The sequence below is a fragment of the Harpia harpyja genome, chromosome W (genome assembly GCF_026419915.1).
Source record: "Harpia harpyja isolate bHarHar1 chromosome W, bHarHar1 primary haplotype, whole genome shotgun sequence".
In the NCBI taxonomy this organism is placed as follows: domain Eukaryota; kingdom Metazoa; phylum Chordata; class Aves; order Accipitriformes; family Accipitridae; genus Harpia; species Harpia harpyja.
In genome coordinates this window covers 35,811,106-35,834,163 of record NC_068968.1, presented here as the reverse complement: position 1 = coordinate 35,834,163, position 23,058 = coordinate 35,811,106, and the positions used below count along the sequence as shown (strand labels likewise).

The following is a 23,058-nucleotide window of genomic DNA, read 5'->3' as shown; positions in this document are numbered from 1 at the left end:
AATGTAGAATCCCTATGAGACATTATTGGAATGGACACTTTTTGTGTAGCGAATTGGAAAACAGTACATATACCACTCTGATGTTACCTGCGCTGCCTGAAACCGTACGGGTATGTTCTGATGGCCAGATATCAGATTACATTCAACCCTATTGGGATGAGCTAGAATGTACTTTAGGACTTCCAATTTTATGTCCCACAATAGCTTTTAATTATACTCAATCATTAATGAAACCAAGGGGGTACAGAACAGAGAGATGCGTATTGCCCTCTGTGCCATGGCCAAGTTATTATACAACAGGAATGGAGATAAGTTTAGGAATGCGATCGTTTGGGGTTTCTTAGACAGTAATAGTAAACAATCGATTATATATGGAAAATTTAACATAGCAAGTGGAGACTTTAGCCAATTGGACGCGGACAGCTACTGAGGCTAGCAATACCCAGCTACAAGCAACCTCACAGATCATAGAATCATAGAATCATTTAGGTTGGAAAAGACCTTCAAGATCATTGAGTCCAACCGTCAACCATGCCCACTAAACCATGTCCTGAAGTGCCTTGTCTATGCGCTTTTTGAATACCTCCAGGGATGGTGACTCAACCACTTCCCTGGGCAGCCTGTTCCAATGCCTGACAACCCTTTCAGTAAAGAAATTTTTCCTAATATACAATCTAAACCTCCCTTGCCGCAACTTGAGGCCATTTCCTCTTGCCCTATCTCCAGCCACCTGACAGAAGAGACCAACACCCACCTCACTACAACCCCCTTTCAGGTAGTTGTAGAGAGCGATAAGGTCTCCCCTCAGCCTCCTCTTTTCTAGACTGAACAACCCCAGATCCCTCAGCCGCTCCTCATAAGACTTGTGCTCCAGGCCCCTCACCAACTTGGTTGCCCTCCTCTGAACATGCTCCAACACCTCAATGTCTTTCCTGTAGTGAGGGGCCCAAAAGTGAACACAGTACTCGAGGTGCGGCCTCACCAGTGCCGAGTACAGGGGAACAATCACCTCCCTGCTCCTGCTGGCCACACTATTTCTGATGCAGGCCAGGATGCTGTTGGCCGCCTTGGCCACCTGGGCACACTGCTGGCTCATATTCAGCTGGCTGTCAACCAGCACCCCCAGGTCTTTTTCTGCCAGGCAGCTTTCCAGCCACTCTTCCCCAAGTCTGTAGCATTGCATGGGGTTGCTGTGACCCAAGTGCAGGACCCGGCACTTGGCCTTGTTGAACCTCATACAATTAGCCTCGGCCCATCAATCCAGCCTGTCCAGATCCCTCTGTAGACCCTTCCTACCCTCGAGCAGATCAACCCTCCCTCCCAACTTGGTGTCATCCGCAAACTTGCTGAGGGTGCACTCGATCCCCTCATCCAGATCATTGATAAAGATATTAAACAGAACCAGCCCCAACACCGAGCCCTGGGGAACACCACTTGTGACCTGCTGCCAACTGGATTTAACTCCATTCACCACAACCCTCTGGGCTCGTCCATCCAGCCAGTTTTTTACCCAGTAAAGACTACACTTGTCTAAGCCGTGAGCCGCCAGCTTCTCAAGGAGTATGCCATGAGAGACAGTGTCAAAGGCCTTACTGAAGTCCGGGTAGACAACATCCACAGCCTTTCCCTCATCTGCTAGGCAGGTCACCTGGTCATAGAAGGAGATCAGGTTGGTCAAGCAGGACCTGCCTTTCATGAACCCATGCTGGCTGGGCCTGATCCCCTGGTTGTCCTGCATATGCCATGTGAGCGCACTCAAGATGAACCATTCCATAATCTTCCCCGGTACCGAGGACAAACTGACAGGCCTGTAGTTCCCCGGATCCTCCCTCCGACCCTTCTTGTAAATGGGAGTCACATTGGCAAGCAAGATGACATTACAAAATCAATTAGTACTGGATATGTTATTATTAAAGAATGGTGTTTGTGGATGGCTGAACACCACCTATCCCAATGAAACCTGTTGTGTGTCAATTCCAAATGTGTCTGATACCTTGCATCAAGCTGCGGACAAAATGCGAAAAATTGCAGACCAGACCCGCAAGCTCCGTGAACAGATGAAACCGAGTGACTGGCAATGGACTGGGTGGATTTTGAAGGTTTTCAGTTGGTTTGGATTAGAAATTAGTGGATGGATTCAGAATTTAATCCAGTATGTATTAATGTTTATTATAATTATTGTTATTGTTGCTGCTGGATCGTCATGTGTGAAACCTAGTACAATTGGAGAGAGAGATCAATCCCTCAACCTGCCTAGATCCAAATTATATGATGTTCCTCTTGGTGAGCTGTGACTAAGGTCACGGGGTGGATAATAAGGGACCCCAGACTTGTTGATGCCGAATGCAGAAATCACTGTGAGCCAGCAGGGAGTAGCAGGGTTTGCTTATCTTGCAAGATAAGATGGCACGGTCTAAAGCTGCTGAGTGACACCTGGGGTGAGGCGAAGGTCTTGCAGCCCGATGTTGCTTTAGTAAAGCTAGAAAGACTCTCATAAATCTGCACTGAATTCCCTGGCCCCCATACTGACTCACCAGGCCCCACCAACCTTGCAAGCTGCAAGCCTTGCTAAGGGCCAATCGGCACATGATAATTGACTTAGTCCCACCTCGCAAGAGCATAAATTTGGCCTTTAGAATCCTTCATTTTGAGGATGAGAATTCCAACTACCGGATGGGTCGACAGGCCTGGACCTCGTTCCTCCGCAAGGAGGGATGCCTCTTTGGTAAGATTTGTGCCTCCGACTACGTCGGATGTTACCCAGGAAGGTATCTCTAACAAAAGCGCTGAACTATTAACTCGAGCTCGATTTTTGCAGTAAATGTATTTATCAATGGCAATTCCAAACTTGTTATATCTGTCACTGCCGCACTTTCTCCGCTGCGACAATCTAGGGAAAACGACGCATCGCCAGGGACTCACCCTGGGGAGAAAACGGACCAACACAGATACTGTGGATCAAACGGTTTCTCCGTTTATTAACTGCGCAACACTCGGTTATATATGTTTCTAATATCTACTCACACATAAGCCATTTGTTGATTGGTTAACATGTGCCGTTCACGTGCTTAAACAGTAGTCTAATTGGATAAAGTCTTCTGATCACGCGAATAGTTCCTCCACCTGCATGCTGTCTTGCACCCTGTCTTCGGTCACGTTGCCCTCCTGTTATCAGTCACGTACGCCCGACCTTGTTCTACTTTTTGTGCTTACTTCAACAAACTTATAACAAAGAACAGTAGTGTCTTGTGCTAGCAAACAGAGAATAACAGTTGTGCCTTACGCAGTTTCCCTCGTTCTCCCACAAGTTCTCCCACAAATTCTCCCACAATTCCCCCTCCCTAAGCTCATCTAAACAGTTTTGCTTGCAATAGGTGAGTACAATACATAAGCGTGCATAGTTTGTTTAACTATTCTAACATACTTTTCAAAAGCGCTAAAGCACAGGGAATGATCATACAGACAATGGCCAAAACACACAGACCTCCAATGATGGAGAAACCCCATTTTTTCAACCAGCCAAACCAATCCTCAGGAATACCTGAAATCCCTACCACTTTTACGGCATCTTGGAGTTGTCGAATAATCTCGGCTTGTTGCCTGATGGTTTTCAGCATCTCGGTGTTGTTTGTAAAGTCTAAACAACAAAATTCTGGAAAAAGGGGTGTTGTTTTGTTTGCATCCTACCTCAAATTGAGCCAGTAGAAAATCTATGGGTGGAAGTAGTGCTTGTAAGTGCTGTTAATGCGTCGATGGCTCGAGCAGTGGCGTTTCCTTGTTTTAAAACCAAACAGGCTAAAGCTTGCATATTCATTCTGTTTATCCAAGGTCCTACTGGAGTAACTGATGAGAGTGTCAAGTATAAAAAATCAGTGGGTAAACGGACGTTGGGGTCACAAGAGCTGTCCAATTTCGTTACCTGTACAGTTCTTTTTTCTCGATGTGTCACGTTGATTAATTGTGCTTCTGTAGGTGCCCAGGCTCTCAATCGTCCTATGGAACAGAGTCCTCCTCGCAGTTTTGGGGGTATCACTTTGTAGGCTGTTAATCCTTATTGGTTCCTTGTACATCTGGTCGGATCCATTTGGCCGGTACCCATCTGGGTCCTGAGTCTGTTTGGACACAGGCGTATCCTCGCCCCCATTGTAAAATGGGTACCGGCCCTTGCCATTCCATCGTGATTGGATCTCGATACTGAACTGGTGCTCCCAGCGTACGGTCAGATAGCAATGCGGTAGAAAAATGTCGCTGTGCCGCGGTGTGATGCTGAGATGGATCTGAGTCGCCTCGTGGCATATGATTTATTACCACACAGGCCTTGGCTAACAGTTCATTTTGATAGCTTACAGGTACCTTCTCCCCCTCCCTAAGACGGTCTAACTGCGTCTTTAGGGTTTGATGGGCTCGTTCAACGATTGCTTGTCCTGTAGAATTGTAGGGTATTCCGGTTATATGTGAGATGCCCCACTTATTTAAAAATTTGCGAACTCGAGAACTAATATAATTGGGGCCATTATCGGTTTTTATTTCTTGTGGAACCCCTAATATACTGATGGCGTGACAAAGATGTCGTATGGTGGCGGTGGCGTTACTTTTAGTTTCGGCAGTAGGGCAGATATAGCCGCTGCAAGTATCTATAGTAACATGTAAATACTTCCGGGGTTTGAAAGGTTCATAGACTGTGATGTCTGTTTGCCAAATTTGATTCGGTCGTAGACCGCGGGGGTTAATTCCCCATGTCCAAGAGTTAGTTTGACGACAGTGTGGGCAAGAAGCGACCACTGCTCGAGCATCAGACAGGGGTAGTCGGAATTGTCTTGCTGGTGCTTTAGCTCCCTGACGAAAAAATTCATGACAAAGTTTGGCTTGTTGTAAAATGGGAACACCTACTGTCTGAATGAGGGTTCCTGCTGCTTTGTCTGCATGAGCATTTCCCCCCGTTAAAACGCCCGGTATTTGTGAATGACTGTTAATATGTGCAAAAAATACAAGTTCTTGTCTTTTCTCTAATATTGATAACAGCTCTCGAGCTGGTTCAGTCCCCCCCGGTAAACTTTGTTTACATTGTTGTGTTAAGTTATACACATATTCACTATCTGTTACAATATTCAGAGGGATGGTAGGCCAAGTCGTTAAAGCAGTTAACACAGCATGTAATTCTAAAATTTGAACAGATCCTTGGCTTTTCCAAGCTCTGGTATGCCATTGATTGTCCAAAAACCAGGCTATAGCTGCCTGTTGAGTCGTTCCAGAGGCATCTGTAAACACAGTGAGGCCTTGGAGGGGTTTCTCTGAAATCATAGAATCATAGAATAGAATCATAGAATCATTTCGGTTGGAAAAGACCTTCAAGATCATCAAGTCCAACCATTAACCATGCCCCCTAAACCATGCCCTGGAGTACCCTGTCCACTCGCTTTTTGAATACCTCCAGGGATGGTGACTCAACCACTTCCCTGGGCAGCCCATTCCAACGTTTGACAACCCTCTCAGTAAAAAAATTTTTCCTAATATCTAACCTAAATCTCCCTTGCCGCAACTTGAGGCCATTTCCTCTTGTCCTATCTCCAGACACCTGACAGAAGAGACCAACACCCACCTCACTACAACCCCCTTTCAGGTAGTTGTAGAGAGCGATAAGGTCTCCCCTCAGCCTCCTCTTTTCTAGACTGAACAACCCCAGATCCCTCAGCCGCTCCTCATAAGACTTGTGCTCAAGGCCCCTCACCAACTTGGTTGCCCTTCTCTGGACACGCTCAAGCAGCTCAATGTCTTTCCTGTAGTGAGGGGCCCAAAAGTGAACACAGTACTCGAGGTGCGGCCTCACCAGTGCCGAGTACAGGGGAACAACCACCTCCCTGTTCCTGCTGGCCACACTGTTCCTGATACAGGCTAGGATGCGATTGGCCTTCTTGGCCACCTGGGCACACTGCTGGCTCATATTCAGCCAGCTGTCAACCAGCACCCCCAGGTCTTTCTCTGCCAGGCAGCTTTCCAGCCACTCTTCCCCAAGCCTGTAGCGCTGCATGGGGTTGCCGTGACTGAAGTGCAGGACCCGACACTTGGCCTTGTTAAACTTCATACAATTGGCCTCAGCCCATCGATCCAGCCTGTCCAGATCTCTTTGTAGAGCCTCCCTACCCTCAAGCAGATCGACCCTGCCTCCCAACTTGGTGTCGTCTGCAAACTTGCTGAGGGTGCACTCAATCCCCTCATCCAAATCATCAATAAAGATATTAAACAGAACAGGGCCCAACACCGAGCCCTGGGGAACACCACTCGTGACCCGCCGCCAACTGGATTTCACCCCATTCACCACTACCCTCTGGGCTCGGCCATCCAGCCAGTTTTTCACCCAGTGAATAGTGCACTTATCCAGGCCACGAGACGCCAGCTTCTCAAGGAGTATGCCATGAGAGACAGTGTCAAAGGCCTTGCTGAAGTCTAGGAAAATAACATCGACAGCCTTTCCCTCATCCACTAGGCGGGTCACCTGGTCATAGAAGGAGATCAGGTTGGTCAAGCAGGACCTGCCTTTCGTAAACCCATGCTGACTGGGCCTGATCCCCCTCTTATCCTGGAGCTGCCGTGTGAGTGCTCTCAAGACAAACCGTTCCATAATCTTCCCCGGTACCGAGGTCAGGCTGACAGGCCTGTAGTTCCCCGGATCCTCCCTCCGACCCTTCTTATAAATGGGAGTCACATTGGCAAGCCTCCAGTCCTCTGGGACCTCCCCTGTTGACCAGGAACGCTGATAGATGATAGAGAGTGGCTTGGCAAGGACCTCAGCCAGTTCCCTCAGTACTCTTGGATGGATCCCATCAGGTCCCATAGATTTGTGAGTGTCCAGATGGCATAACAGGTCCCTAACTGATTCCTCCTGGATTAAGGGGGGTATGTTATGCTCTTCATCCTTACCTTCCAGCTCATGAGGTGGAGTACCCTGAGGATGATTGGACTCACTATTAAAGACTGAGGCAAAGAAGGCATTAAGTACCTCGGCCTTTTCCTCATCACTGGTTGCTACGTTCCCTTCTGTATCCATTAAAGGATAGATATTCCCCTTGGGATTCTTTTTACTGTTAACATATTTGTAAAAACATTTTTTGTTGTCCCTTACGATAGTGGCCAGATTTAGTTCTAGCTGAGCTTTCACCTATGGGTGAAATGGGTGTTTGTGGTTTGAAGGTTGATGATAATAGACTCTTAATGAGAGGGTCACCCCTAGCCGGGATAATTTGCCCCATAAAATCTGCTAAGGCCGCTTGTAAACACATATCAAACATTAGTAATTGTTCAAAATTACGGGGACTAACAGATGTTGAAATAAATTTAGGATCTCTTCCTGATAACTGCTGCGTTCGTCGTCGTCCTCGAGAGATTGCATCTGCCAATGCTACTAAAAATTGTGGTGCGGCTTGTTTGGGATAACTGGTATACAGCCATAACAAAGGACATACCCGTGAATCAATGAATTGATATATTAGACCATTTGCTCCTTCTCGTTGCATAGTTATATGCAATTCTAATGGGATTTCTGGGGTATAACGGTTGAGACTCTTGTGAGCTAGTTTAGTAGTTATCTGTTGTAACAGAGCCTTTTGTGTGTCTGTCAATGTGCGAGGAGCTGCGACATCTGGGGTTCCTGCTAAAACTGCTAACAAGGGTTGTAACTCCTTGTGTGTTATGGGAATGAATTGTCTTAACCACTGTAGGTTACCAACCAACACCTGTAGGTCGTGTAAGGTCAACACTTGGTGTTCAATTTGTAGTTTTTGAGGCTGGACTGCCTGTTTCTGAATGAGTGTTCCCAAATATTTCACTGGAACAGTTGTTTGTACCTTTTCAGGTGCTATTTCTAGACCATGTGCTTTAAGAGTTTGAACTAAGTGTTTTAAAGTTGTGTTAATGTCTCCCTCCCCGCATAGCAAAATATCATCCATATAATGATAGAGAACCCAATTTTGATGTGTATCCCGAAACCGACGCAACGCGCGAGAAACAAACCACTGACACAGAGTTGGGGAATTTTTCATCCCCTGTGGTAACACCGTCCAATGGTAACGTTGCACTGGTTCTTGATTGTTGATCGTCGGGATCGTCATCGCGAACTTGGGTTGATCTTCCAGATGGAGTGGAATAGAAAAGAAACAGTCTTTTATATCAATCACTACAACAGGCCAGTTTTGGGGTAACATGGATGGCCAAGGTAAACCTGGTTGTAAAGGTCCCATGTCTTCAAGAACGGCATTGACCACTCTGAGATCATGTAGAAGATGCCAGGCACCTGACTTCTTTTGGATGACAAACACAGGGCAATTCCACGGACTGGTGGTTGGGACTAAATATCCCTTTTCTACTTCACGCTGTACTAATAGCTGTAGCTGAGACAGTTTTTCTTGGGGAAGGGGCCACTGGTCAACCCACACTGGTTGTTGAGTTTTCCACTTCATGGCTAGGGCCGGTGGGCATTGGCCAGCGGCCCCTATAAAAAATGCGGATCTGTGTGCAACTGTGAGTCGGAAACTATGCGCAGCGACAAGCCTTGCATAGCGTCTCTCCCTAACAGGGGTAAAGGAAGTCCTTTTAAGATAAAAGGTTTGATAACAGTCGATTGGTCCTCTCCTTTTATTTGAATTTGAATTGGCAAAAGGCTTTTTTGGGTACCTCGACTTCCTCCAACGCCTGTTACTGAGATGCTGGTCTCTTCCAGAGGCCATGACACTGGCCAAACTTCTTGTGGGATTACTGTAACATCGGCCCCAGAGTCTAAAAGGGCTCTAATTTGACATACGGTCCGTCCCCATCGCTCACACACTGGTTGCATTGTACATTCAATAGTAGGTCGCCTTGACATATCTAACACCAAATGGGCCATAGGGGTATCTTCAGGAATATACATTGGTATTTCAGTGAGGGGAACTATAGTGGCTTGTATAGCATCGTTTGTTTCAGTGCACATTCCCGGAATAATATCGACTCCCCATTTGTGAGCCCCATCACCCACTAAAATTCCACCCGTACTCTTTCCTGATCCTCCTCTCTTCAATGTTACCATTGTTGGTTGCTCTACCCACACTCCTGTGGTAGTCTTTAAAGCCCATCGGTGGTCATCTTCCAGGGCAGGGGCTCGTCCTTTTGCTGTCCAATCGTCGGTGATTCTCGGCAATCTACAGGATATGCTTGACAGGACGGATTGTTCTCCGGCAGCCCCGCTCGCCCCGTGCTGGGACCGCCCCTGTAGTTTCCCTGATGTTCCCCTGCCCGTGTCATGTGACATTGCTTTGCAAGATGCCCTAACTTCCCACAGTGGAAACAACTGCCTTTTTGGTCTGAATTTGGTGTCCTGCCCAGATTGGCTCTAGACACTGAAGGACACTGGCTTCTAACGTGACCGCTTCCCCCACAACCAAAGCAAGAAATGTTTCTCCTCAGGTTGTTATTTGTGCAATTGCGAAGTACAGCTGTAACTGCTGCAACCACAGGTGCTGCTGCAGTTTCAGCTTCTGCTTCTAACACTCGTTTAATCATATCTGCTACTGAAGCTTTTGCTGGCAATTGTGATAAAATTTGCCTTGTCTGGTCATTTGCTTGTGTACGAGCTAATTCTTTCGCAAGAACTGGCTTAACTTCGTCCGGTATGTCTGCTACCTCCACCGCCTTTTGCAAACGCTCTAAGAAATCCTGATATGGTTCATTAAGTCTCTGAATAACCTTTGTATATGGGACTCTCTTCTTTTCAAACTTACTGACCTTCATAAATGCATTTCTAGCACACTTTGAAGAAGTTGCTATCACCTGACCTCACAAACTGGCCTGATTTTGAGGGGATGCATGATCTCCAGTCCCCATTAACTGCGCCATAGAGACCCCTACTAAATCATGTCCTGGAGTAAGAGCGTCCAAAACAACCGCTTCTGCTTCCTCTTTAAACGCCTGCTCCCAGAGGCACATCAAAGGTGCTGTAAGTGCTGCACGCGCCAGCTGTCTCGAATCAAAGGGCAGTAACGGCTGAGCATAAATCACATCTAACAGAGCTCGCGTCCTTGGGCCTTGCAGTCCATCATCTCTACAGCTCGTTTGCCATTCCTTTACTAATTTGTAATCTAGTGGTTGCCATCTAGGTCCATCTTGAGTGATTAACAACGGACACGCTAATACTCCCCCTTCACCTGAAGGTTTGAAATCCACACCCTCTAGAACACAATTTTTTGCTATTAACTTCCAATCTGTAAACACCAGAGGCTGTGCCGCACGACCTACAACACTTTGAGCATGCTGTACTGTCTGTTCAGTAGTCGCCACTAAGTTTTTAAATTTCATCAAAACCTCCGTTACCTCAGTGATCTGATTCTGTTTTGCATGCAGTGGACTCTCCTCATCCGAGTCCGGCAATGGAACTGCTTCTGCTTGCAATTTCTTTCTAATGCAACGGTCTTTTTCATCCGAATGTACCTCCATCATAGACACCGGGGGTGCACTAGGACCCGTGGTCGTACTACTCGCTGGCGGGACATACTTAGAGGGCTCCTCTGACTCATGTGAAAACAATCCTGGCGGGGGAAGGGGTGGATACCCAAAAAAAGAATCCTCTAATTGCCCACGAGAGACTGGAAACGCTAAGGCGTCCGGAGCATCCCCCGCTCCTTCCACTCTCTCTATTTGTTTCCCCAACATCTCCTCACCTCTGACTCCTGTAGCGTCTTTACTCTCTTTGTCAGCCTGTACCTCTAACAAATCAACCACCTCTCTACTCGCCTCTCCGCGCAACACCGCTGTAGCCGCCATCCAAACCGCCTTTGCCTCTCTCCCCTTCCTCAATACGGTCAACACTGAACCAAGAGCTGCGAGCTTATCCGCAGCTCCTTTCTTCCCACTCAAACACTCCTCCACCAACTCCTCGCGCGCAGCCTGCAGCTGCGACGCATCAAATATCTCTCCTGGCTTTACTATGAAGCCCCGTTGTATCATCCACTGGATGAGACTCGTGACTGGAGCCGTATGCACTCCACAGTCCACCTCCCTGCCTACCGCCTTTAGTACCTTAATAATTATTCCGATGGATGCCATCGTCACCGGCAGGATCGCCCTGAGGGCCACCTTCCAATCGCCTGGCCAGGCAAAACACTCGCACACTCCGTGCCCGCATCTGCGTCGGGGTCACCACTTGCCGCACTTTCTCCGCTGCGACAACCTAGGGAAAACGACGCATCGCCAGGGACTCACCCTGGGGAGAAAACGGACCAACACAGATACTGTGGATCAAACGGTTTCTCCGTTTATTAACTGCGCAACACTCGGTTATATATGTTTCTAATATCTACTCACACATAAGCCATTTGTTGATTGGTTAACATGTGCCGTTCACGCGCTTAAACAGTAGTCTAATTGGATAAAGTCTTCTGATCACGCGAATAGTTCCTCCACCTGCATGCTGTCTTGCACCCTGTCTTCGGTCACGTTGCCCTCCTGTTATCAGTCACGTAGGCCCGACCTTGTTCTACTTTTGTGCTTACTTCAACAAACTTATAACAAAGAACAGTAGTGTCTTGTGCTAGCAAACAGAGAATAACAGTTGTGCCTTACGCAGTTTCCCTCGTTCTCCCACAAGTTCTCCCACATGTCACCTTAATAAATTATCTATCTTTTCAACTTTGCGAAGCTTTTTCAGTGAAAGTCTTTGAGAAGGCTCTGACAGGCAAACGTTGACAGGACCAGATGTACAAAATGTACTCTACACTGCAGCTGGGGAGCATGGTCTCAACTGGAGCCTCTGGCAGAAAACACCAGGAGAAACCCGAGGTCGACCATTAGGGTTTTGGAGCCGGGGGTACCGAGGATCAGAAGCCCACTACACCCCGACTGAAAAAGAGATACTAGCAGCATATGAGGGGGGTCGAGCCACTTCAGAAGTTGTTGGTACAGAAGCATATCTCCTCTTGGCACCACGATTGCCCGTGCTACGCTGGATGTTCAAAGGAAACATCCCCTCTACACATCATGCAACCAGCGCTACATGGAGTAATTGGATAGCATTGATCACGCAACGGGCTCGACTGGGGAAATCTAACCACCCAGGAATTCTGGAAGAGATCATGGACTGGCCAGAAGGCAGAGATTTTGGAGCATCGCCTGAGGAGGTGGCTCGTGCCCAAGAGGCACCACCATATAATGAGTTATCAGAAGACGAAAGGTGTTATGCTTTGTTTACTGATGGATCCTGTCGTGTGGTAGGGAACCATCGGAAGTGGAAAGCTGCTGTGTGGAGTCCCACATGACAAGTCGTTGAGGCCACTGAAGGAGAAGGCGAGTCAAGTCAGTTTGCAGAAGTGAAAGCCATCCAACTAGCCCTAGACATTGCTGAACGAGAAAAGTGGCCGGTACTCTACCTCTATACTGACTCCTGGATGGTGGCTAATGCCCTATGGGGGTGGCAACAGCAGTGGAAGAAGACCAATTGGCAATGCAGGGGTAAACCCATCTGGGCAGCAGCATTGTGGCAGGACATTGCTGCCTGTGTAGAACACATGACTTTAAAGGTATATCATGTAGATGCTCACATGCCCAAAAGCCGTGCCACTGAAGAACATCGAAATAATGCACAGGTAGACAAGGCTGCCAAAATAGAAGTAGCTCAGGTGGACCTGGACTGGGAGCGTAAGGGTGAGCTATTTGTAGCTCGCTGGGCCCATGAGACATCGGGACATCTAGGGAGAGATGCAACATATAGGTGGGCTCGTGATCGAGGGGTGGACCTGACCATGGAGGCCATCACACAGGTCACTCATGAATGTGAAACATGTGCTGCAATCAAACGAGCCACCAGAGTAAAGTCTCCCTGGAACAGAGGGCGGTGGCTGGGCTTTCGATATGGTGAGGCTTGGCAAATTGACTACATTGGACCACTGCCACGAACACGCCAAGGCAAGCGCTACATACTCACGATGGTGGAAGCAACTACTGGTTGGCTAGAAACATATCCTGTAAACCATGCCACTGCCCGAAACACCATCTTAGGCCTCGAAAGGCAAATTTTATGGCGACATGGTACCCCAGAAAGAATTGAATCAGACAATGGGACTCATTTCCAAAATAACCTCGTAAGCTCCTGGGCAAAGAAACACGGCATTGAGTGGGTGTACCACATACCCTATCACCCACAAGCATCTGGAAAAATTGAGAGATATAATGGACTGTTGAGAGCGCTAGGCAGTGGGACATGGAAGCATTGGGATACAAATTTAGCAGAAGCCACTTGGCTAGTTAACACCAGAGGATCTGCTAACCGTCCTGGTCCTGCCCAAACAAAACCCCTACATCCTGTGGGAGGAGATAAGGTCCCTGTAGTGCACATGGGGAAGTGGCTGGGGAAGGCAGTGTGGATTTCTCCTCCCATGGGAAAAGGCAAACCCATTCGTGGGATTGTCTTTGCTCAGGGACCTGGGTGTACTTGGTGGGTAATGCAGAAGGATGGGGAGACCCAGTGTGTGCCTCAAGGACATTTAATCTTCAGGGAAAAATAATCTGTGATGTGAGTTGTATGTTGTAGGAAGTAATGTAGCAGGAATGACCTGAACTGCAGAGGAGTGAACTTCGCAAGGAACCAGACAAGTGCATCAGTGACCCAAACCAAGCCGGTGTTGGTGCCCAACGATCGAACATACTGCTTCTCCTGTCCTGACCACTCATCTTGACGGACGGGGCCCAAGTCATAACCTGTGTGTGAACATCTGGAGGAGTGGAAGAAGCCCATGGAATATCTATCTCTTAAAGGACAGATTTAATTAAAATTAATAAGAATGTATAAATCTGTATGTTGGGTATAAAGGTGGTTTAGGTATGTAGTTTCAGTTGCAAGGGTTGGTAAGAAGGGATTTCAGTAATGAGAATTAAATACAATGGCATGGTTAGAAGATATCTGTATTAAATTATGTGGGACCTGAGCATGACGCAAATGGTATGGAATAAGGGGTGGAGATTGTATTGGGTCTGGCTGAGATGGAGTTAATACTCCCCATAGCAGCCCTCATAGCGCTGTGCTCTGCATCAGTAGCTAGAAAGGTGTTGATAACACACCAGTGTTTTGGCTACTGCTGAGCAGTGCTGGCACAGCATCAAGGCTGTCTCTCCAACATTTTTGCCCCCCCCTCAATGGCAGGCTGGGGCAGGGCAAGATCTTGGGAGGGGACATAACCAGGACAGCTGACCTAAACTAACCAAAAAGATATTCCATACCATATGACGTCAGCTCAGATATAAAAGCTAAGTAAAGGGAGACGGAAGGGGGGCATTTTTGTCTTCCGGAGCAACCACTATGAGTACTGAAGCCCTGCTTCCCAGGAAGTGGCTAGACATCACCTGCTGATGGGAAGTAGAGAATAACATCATTTGTTTTCCTTTGCTTTCGCGCGCGACCTTTGCTTTCACTTTATTAAACTGTCCTTATCTTGACCTGTCACGGTCGAGACGGACAAACGACACGTACGCATTCTTATAGTACAAGCAAAGAAGGTTTTTTTTATTACTACAAGCCAGAAAATTTATACCCATTATACTTGTTACCTTGTACATATGTCTGTCCCTTATTGGTCAAAAAGTTGTCAGAAGCTGTTTTTCTCACCCCTCGTTGGGTGACTTTTTCAGGTTCCTTATCACAACTGCAAATGGTCAACACATTCCTTAAACTTAGTTTCCCAGGCATGCTTCTCGTTCTTTCTTGTTCTCTCACGGGAACACTGTAATCTTGTCAAGGTCAATATCCTCCCCAGGCCCCTCGGTCCAGCCGAGGTCCTCCATATTGACCCACGAGCCTTTTGTTATATTTTCTCCCCCCTGTCCAGCTGAGAAGGGGGAGTGATAGAGCAGCTTTGGTGGGCACCTGGCACCCAGCCAGGGTCAACCCACCACACTCTGGTAAGTGGCTATACACACAATCCTTTAGACATAAACCGTTGTCCAAGCCTGAGACTAAGACTGGACCTAGCCGCACCTAGACTCCTCTCTGAGAAGAAGTTTAGAAAGCAAGGGGGTCCTGAGACAAGGGGAGTCAAAAGAATCTCAGTAGACATAATAAAGGGGGATGAAAGATGATGTTTAGCGCTTACATTGTTGAAATTAGCTGAGGTAGAGACAGTCCTTGATAAGAAGAGCTGGTCCCAAGAACCAGCCAATGAGGCAGAGACAGTTCCTGATAAGAAGCAGGAGCTGGCCCCAAGAGCCAGCTAAGACTGGTCTTGCGGCTTGGGTGAATACCAAGAAACCACTGAGCCTGCGCAAGAAAAGAGGTTACTAGCGGTGATGAAGAGGAGTCATCTATCTTCATCTCTGCGACCACCAGACAACCACCATAAAGAGGCACTGCGCAAATGCAGTTGAGAGGAGACTATGGAAATGACCTCTCGGAGCTAATTTTAATATGAAGCGGGGATAGGTCATGCATATGTATAGGCATATTGTGAATACGTAACACTTGATTGTATAAACTTGAAGCGAACTGCCGAGTCAGGCGCGCACGACTTTGGTGGGACTACCCCCCCGTGCTGCCCAGTGCTGAATGAACATACCTACTTTACAATCTCACTGATTGTGGAGTCTGTTTCTGCACGTCAGTTTGGCGAGCTAGCCAGGAGACTCTCTGCTCGGCTGCGGGACCGACTGCGGAGCGGACGCCCCTAGGTGCGCCCCGAGCACTTTCCTCGGAGGAGCCTCCGCTGCCAGCTGCTCACCGCGGGAGCAGACAACAACCTCCTGAAGCCGTGGACTAAACGGTATGTTTACAAAGGGAGCCTGTAGAAATACGGGCCGGGGCAGCTGGTAAATCGCGCAGAGACGTCTGGCGTGCAGCGTAGTCCCCGTATGGGAGGAGGGTACCCTGTATGGTAACAAGGGGGGATTTGCTGACCGATAGAGCGGCCGCCAGCGATCTTGGGGGTAGATCGAGCAAATCCGGGGTGACCGCTGCATCCCAGAATTGGGAGCCAGGACGGACCTGTCGATGACTGGTATATAAGAGGCAGGAGAAGGGTAAGCGCACCCCCTCGCAATTGCGCTTGGTTTATGGGGTAAGTGGACCCCCTCGCAATTGCGCTTGGTTTATTTTTGCAGCTGCTGAAAGGTTGTCAACTGGAGCGATGATTGTATGATGTGAATGGAAATTTATGTTAAAGATTTTGTGTGGGTGTGTGGAAATGCTATTTTGAAATTTATAGGTGTATGTGTGTTTGTTAATGTGTGAATGTCTTTACGTATTAATAGGGGTGATTCCCTGCTTTGTATGTGGGCTTGTAACTAACTGGACTATATAATAATTAGCATCTGGCTTGGGTTTTGCTGAAGTGTAAATCTTGTGGGAGAAGGTGGTACTGTACATCTAGCAGATGGAAACCAGACTGCCTTGAGTGTTTTCCCCAAATTGCACACTTTTATGATTGGGAAAGAGCTCACTAAGAATCCAAAATAGTGAGATTGGTGTGTAAGGGAAAATTTAATTCCAGAAATTTGGGACGTGTGGGAGGGAAACTGGAGGAAGACTATAAAGAAGTGTAAGAAACGATTTGCATGGAAGCTTATTAAAAGGAGAAGCCAAAATCAAACTTAAGAATCATTAGGAGAAGTTATAAAATGGGAAACAATCAAGGAGGAGTATTGAGGAAGAGTCCTCTGGGTTGTGTAATTGCCCACTGGAAAGATATTGTTGGGACCGGAAGTATGGAAAATAAAAAGAACCTTATTAAATATTGCAATCAATGGTGGCCGTTGTATAAGTTAGAAGGTGATGCTAAGTGGCCACTTAATGGGTCAATAGATTATAATATTCTATTACAACTAATGCTGTTTTTAAGGAGAGAAGGAAAATGGGATGAGGTTTCGTATGCAGACGTGTTTTTCACCCTCCGAAACCATCTGGAGTGGCAAAGGGACTGTGGAATGGTACCCCCACAGGACCCCATGGTGCTTGCACTTGAGCGAGAGAACAACAAGGAGTTTAGAGGTAAACTGAGGTGGTGTTGTTCGGCATGTAGTATTGGACAAAGATGTACAAAGACAAATAAAATTCATCAGGCACCAGAACAAGATTTAATGGATTTGTTTAAGCCTCCCCCTCGACCACAGGAACAGGATGCAGACTCGGATAGAACTCCAACCCCCCCGGACAGCCCTGTATCTTCCCATACTAGGAAGAAAACTACCTCAACAGCTTTACAAGCACCTCTCCGAGAGGCGGTGGGGCCGGATGGTGGGACGATGTTAATCAAAGTACCCTTTTCTACTGCTGACGTAGGGGAATGGAAAAAGGTTGCAAAAGATTATAGGAGTGATCCGATAGGTGTAACTAAGCATTTCCAATTTATTGTAAAACAGCATGACCCTGATTGGAAGGATATACAGCTATTATTGGAATATATGACTGAGACAGAGAAACAGCTGATTTTAAAAACAGCAGGGAACCTTGCTGAAGATCATTATAAGATTACAGGAGGGGACATTAAGGAATATTTCCCTCTCCAAGACCCAAAGTGGGACATTAATAGATCTGCACATATGGAAAGATTGCAGGGGTATCAGGATTGGATTACAAAAGGAATGGAGAGAGCAATCCCCAAAACTATAAATTGGTCAGCTTTATATGCAGTTAAACAGAGTCCTTCCGAGTCTCCATCTGAATTCCTGGATTGACTGAGGGATGTAATGCGCCGCAGCACACCGCTGGATCCTGGGTCACAGGTAGGAGTACAACAATTGGACTCCCTGTTTTTGGGGCAATCTACAGGGGATAGAAGGCGCAAACTTCAGAAATTACGCCCTACAGAGAGTAGGAATTTAGAAATATTGTTGGATGAAGCATGGAGAGTATTTAGTAACAGAGAAGAAGGGTATAGGCAGGGGCAAAGGAAATTAATGGCTGTTATCCAGGAAGAAAGAGGAAGAGGGCCTAGACGAGACTTGCCCCGACTGGGCAAGGATCAGTGTGCTTTGTGTAAGAAATTTGGTCATTGGAAAAAGGAATGCCCAAGGAACAAGAAGGAGGATCAGAGGGCTCAAACAGGAAGAACGGTAGCCCATGTGAAGGGAGATTGACGGGAACCCGGGGAATCTACCCTAGCGGATCCACTGATTATAATTAAGCTAGGGAAAACACAACAAGAGGTAGAATTTTTGGTAGATACAGGAGCAACATACTCGGTACTGAATCAAGCTTTGATGCACCTGGAAGAGCAAAAAGTGCTCCACCTGTTGAAGTTAGGATCAAGGAAGGCTGAAAGCCAGTAAGAATTAAACAATATCCCCTAAAGAAGGAAGACAGAGAAGGAATCTGGCCGGTGATAGAAAAATTTTTGCAGTTGGGATTATTAAAAGAGTGTGAGTCTGAATTCAATACCCCTATATTACCTGTTCGGAAGCCCGATGGGTCATATCGGGTGGTCCAAGACTTACGGGCGGTGAATAAGATAACTGAAGATCTTTACCCGGTAGTGGCGAACCCATATACCCTACTGACTGTATTAACACCTGAATTGACTTGCTTTACTGTTTTAGATTTGAAGGATGCTTTCTTTTGCCTCCCTCTCCATGAAGCCAGCCAAAAATTATTTGCATTTGAATGGGAAAACCCCAAGAGTGGTCGAAAGACCCAGCTCACTTGGACGGTGTTGCCACAAGGATTTAAGAATAGTCCTACCATTTTTGGCAATCAGCTTGCGAAAGACTTAGAATCCTGGGAAGCCCCGTCTGAGGAGGGGAAGCTGTTGCAGTATGTGGATGATATCCTGATCGCCACCAAAACAGAGAAAGATTGTATGACATGGACGCCACTGAGCAGAAACACCTTGAGTGGAACAAGGAGACCGAATGAGCCTTTGAGCTACTGAAAAAGGCTTTGATGTCGGCCCCGGCCTTAGGACTCCCAGATGTAAGCAAGCCGTTTCTTCTTTACTCTCACGAGAAGCAGGGCATTGCCCTGGGAATATTAGCACAAAACCTGGGTCCATATCGACGGGCAGTTGCCTACCTCTCTAAGCAGTTAGACACAACTGCAAAAGGTTGGCCTGGATGCCTGCAGGCGGTTGCAGCTGTGATACTGAACATACAGGAAGCCCGACAGTTTACTCTGGGCCAGAAAATGACTGTTTTGGTGTCTCACACAGTATCAGCAGTACTGGAAGCAAAGGGTGGACATTGACTCTCTCCGCAAAGATTCCTGAGATATCAAGCTATATTGGTAGAGCAGGATGATGTGGAGATTGTAGTCACTAACATTGTCAACCCAGCTTCTTTTCTCAGCGGGAACACAGGAGAACCGGTACATCATGACTGTTTGGAAATCATCGAAGCAACATACACCAGTCGCCCAGACCTGAAAGACAGCCCCATGGAAAACGGGGAAACTTGGTTCACAGACGGAAGCAGTTACGTCCTAAATGGTAATCGACATGCAGGATACGCCATCACCACCAGCCAAGAGGTAATAGAATCAGGGGCTTTGCCCATGAACACCTCTGCACAGAAGGCAGAAATAATTGCTCTAACCCGCGTCCTGGAATTGGCCCAGGGCAAAGTTGTGAACATTTATACAGACTCAAAATATGCCTTTGGAGTTGTACACGCACATGGAGCAATTTGGAAGGAGAGAGGACTATTGAGTTCTCAAGGGAAAAATATCAAACACGCAGAAGAAATTCTGAAGTTACTGGAAGCTGTCCAGCTCCCTAAGAAAGTAGCAATTATGCATATTAAGGCACACCAGAAAGTGAGCTCAGATTTGGAAAAAGGGAATGAGCTGGCGGACAGAGAGGCAAAACAAGTGGCCAAAACAAAGGTAAAAACAGAAGGGGCCTTAATTCCTGATAGGCAGATTTCCCTAGAAGGTAAGCCAGAATACACCAAGGAAGATCAGAAGCTCATTACAGATTTAGAAGGGTCATATAATGAAGAGGGGTGGGCTCATACCCCACAGGGAAAGGTAATTGTTCCCTCTTGCTTATTATGGCATTTGATACGGGAGGAACATAGGAAAAGACATTGGGGAACAGAGGCTCTGTATAATCATTTGATAAGAGAAATTGTGGCTAGAAATTTATACACCACGGTGAGACAGGTGACTCAACAGTGTGATCTTTGCCTCCAGACTAATCCTAAGAATACCCCCAAGCCGGAAATGGGCCAGATTGGAAAAGGCAATGGGCCTGGACAACAATGGCAAATTGATTTTACAGAACTTCCAAGAAAAGGGGGGTATCGATATTTATTGGTATTAACTGATACCTTTTCAGGTTGGCCAGAAGCATTCCCAACAAGAATGGCTAAAGCTCGGGAGGTAACTAAAATATTAGTGCAAGAGATAATACCACGGTTTGGGGTTCCAGCAACCATATCCTCTGACAGAGGACCACATTTTGTCTCAAGAATAGTACAACAAATTAGCTGCCATTTGGGTATAGATTGGCAGCTTCATACTCCATATCACCCCCAGTCGAGTGGTCAAGTGGAAAAAATGAACCACTTAATCAAACAGCAAATTGTGAAATTAGGACAAGAAGCAAATCTGACATGGCCTCAGTCTCTCCCTTTAGCCCTTCTGCGTATACGAACAAGACCAAGGGCGAAAGAAGGACTGAGCCCCTTTGAAATCCTGTATGGACAACCCTATGGGATACAGAGAGGGGTGTCTGTACAAGCGGGGGATGAAATTATGACTTCTTACATGGTAGCATTAGGTAAGCAACTTAATAAAATCAGGAAGCATGTGGTAGGGACTCGAGGGAGAGGTTTGGATGGGCCTGTACATAATATACAACCAGGAAATTATGTGTATATAAAGTCTCTTACAGAAAAAACTCTGGAGCCACAGTGGGAAGGACCATTTCAAGTATTACTCACCTCCTTTACTGCAATCAGAATCAAGGAACAGAACGCCTGGATTCATCACACCAGAGTGAAAAAGACACCCAGAACTCCATGGAAAGTCACCACAAAACCCGATGGACACTTAGTTTTTACGCGGTAATATGGGCAACCATGGGGACAAGGAGCGTAGCATGGGATGGGAACGTGTTTGTTCAACTCACAAGATGATACTTAATGGGGATTTTCTGAGGTATGGGAAAAACTAACTTCCTGGTTGCCAAATTTAACATGGCTAAAACAACTGTTTGTGCCAACAAATATTTTGAGAGGATGCTAGATAGGGAAGCAATGTATTAGAAGTACTAGGATTAGATATAGTAAAAGAATTTACTATTTTCTAGAAAAGGGGGGACTGAGACAAGGGGAGTCAAAAGAATCTCAGTAGACATAATAAAGGGGGATGAAAGATGATGTTTAGCGCTTACATTGTTGAAATTAGCTGAGGTAGTGTCGTGGTTTAACCCCAGCCAGCAACTAAACACCATGCAGCCGCTCACTCACTCCCCCCCACCCAGTGGGATGGGGGAGAAAATCGGGAAAAGAAGCAAAACCCGTGGGTTGAGATAAGAACGGTTTAATAGAACAGAAAAGAAGAAACTAATAATGATAATGATAACACTAATAAAATGACAACAGCAATAATGAAAGGATTGGAATGTACAAATGATGCACAGTGCAATTGCTCACCACCCACCGACCGACACCCAGCCAGTCCCCGAGCGGCGAATCCCTGCCCCCCACTTCCCCGTTCCTATACTAGATGGGACGTCACATGGTATGGAATACCCCGTTGGCCAGTTTGGGTCAGGTGCCCTGGCTGTGTCCTGTGCCAACTTCTTGTGCCCCTCCAGCTTTCTCACTGGCTGGGCATGAGAAGCTGAAAAATCCTTGACATTAGTCTAAACACTACTGAGCAACAACTGAAAACATCAGTGTTATCAACATTCTTCGCTCTGAACTCAAAACATAGCATTGTACCAGCTACTAGGAAGACAGTTAACTCTATCCCAGCTGAAACCAGGACAGGTAGAGACAGTCCTTGATAAGAAGAGCTGGTCCCAAGAACCAGCCAATGAGGCAGAGACAGTTCCTGATAAGAAGCAGGAGCTGGCCCCAAGAGCCAGCTAAGACTGGTCTTGCGGCTTGGGTGAATACCAAGAAACCACTGAGCCTGCGCAAGAAAAGAGGTTACTAGCGGTGATGAAGAGGAGTCATCTATCTTCATCTCTGCGACCACCAGACGACCACCATAAAGAGGCACTGCGCAAGCGCAGTTGAGAGGAGACTATGGAAATGACCTCTCGGAGCTAATTTTAATATGAAGCGGGGATAGGTCATGCATATGTATAGGCATATTGTGAATATGTAACACTTGATCGTATAAATTTGAAGCGAACTGCCGAGTCAGGCGCGCACGACTTTGGTGGGACTACCCCCCGTGCTGCCCAGCGCTGAATGAACATACCTACTTTACAATCTCACTGATTGCGGAGTCTGTTTTCCGCACGTCAGTCATTTCTGAACCTCATGACTCAACAGGAGGGCCCCCCCAGCCATGCATCAGACTTGTACCACTAACACGACAGATGGTGATAGAAGTGTCACCATTATAGTGTAAAAGGCTAATGGACTAACTAGAATGGATTATATACAGAGAGCAGAGAAGTGCAAGGATGGGACTAGTTTGACAACTAAGAAGGTGACTTCATCATTATGATGCCAAAATAAGGGAAAGATGATGATGTAGTAGGAACAAACATTTCACAAAACTATTACTCCCTATCTAACTTTCAAAGGTAAGTCTAGAAACCAAACTTCTTATCTCTGAACACCGTACATAATTGAGACAGATGCTGATTTTGTCACATACACTGCTTCCTATCTTAGGAAAAAATTGAAAGGGTGCTTAATGTGCTCTTGGGAACAATTAGCCTTTTGTCCACCCCACTGGGAATAATGTCTTTGTGCTTTCTCTCCTTTGCAGACACCAAACACTTTTATAGTTAAAACTGACCAATCAGTTAACATAGTTGCATCAATGAGAGAGTAATGTTGAGAGTAAAGAAAAGTGGAAAAAATGGGAATAAAGTGTGCATGTTTACATTAAAAGGCTGATGCTCCTATTTCCATAGATAGAAAGTTGATGTGCTCAAA

General features: G+C 46.6%; 1 protein-coding gene across 1 annotated transcript; it reads left to right on the top strand.

The window, feature by feature from the left end:
* The first annotated feature begins 18,258 nt into the window (after nt 1-18,258).
* On the top strand, nt 18,259-21,004 carry LOC128136237 (uncharacterized). The gene is made up of 2 exons (XM_052775480.1): nt 18,259-18,360; nt 18,538-21,004. Exon 2 carries the CDS (start codon nt 19,370-19,372, stop codon nt 21,002-21,004), a length of 1,635 nt encoding a protein of 544 aa, XP_052631440.1. The 5' UTR covers nt 18,259-18,360; nt 18,538-19,369.
* Nucleotides 21,005-23,058: the final 2,054 nt, after the last annotated feature.

Coding starts and splice junctions, on each gene's coding strand:
- LOC128136237 (XM_052775480.1), top strand. CDS start 19,370: ATGGAAAACGGGGAAACTTGGTTCACAGACGGAAGCAGTTACGTCCTA.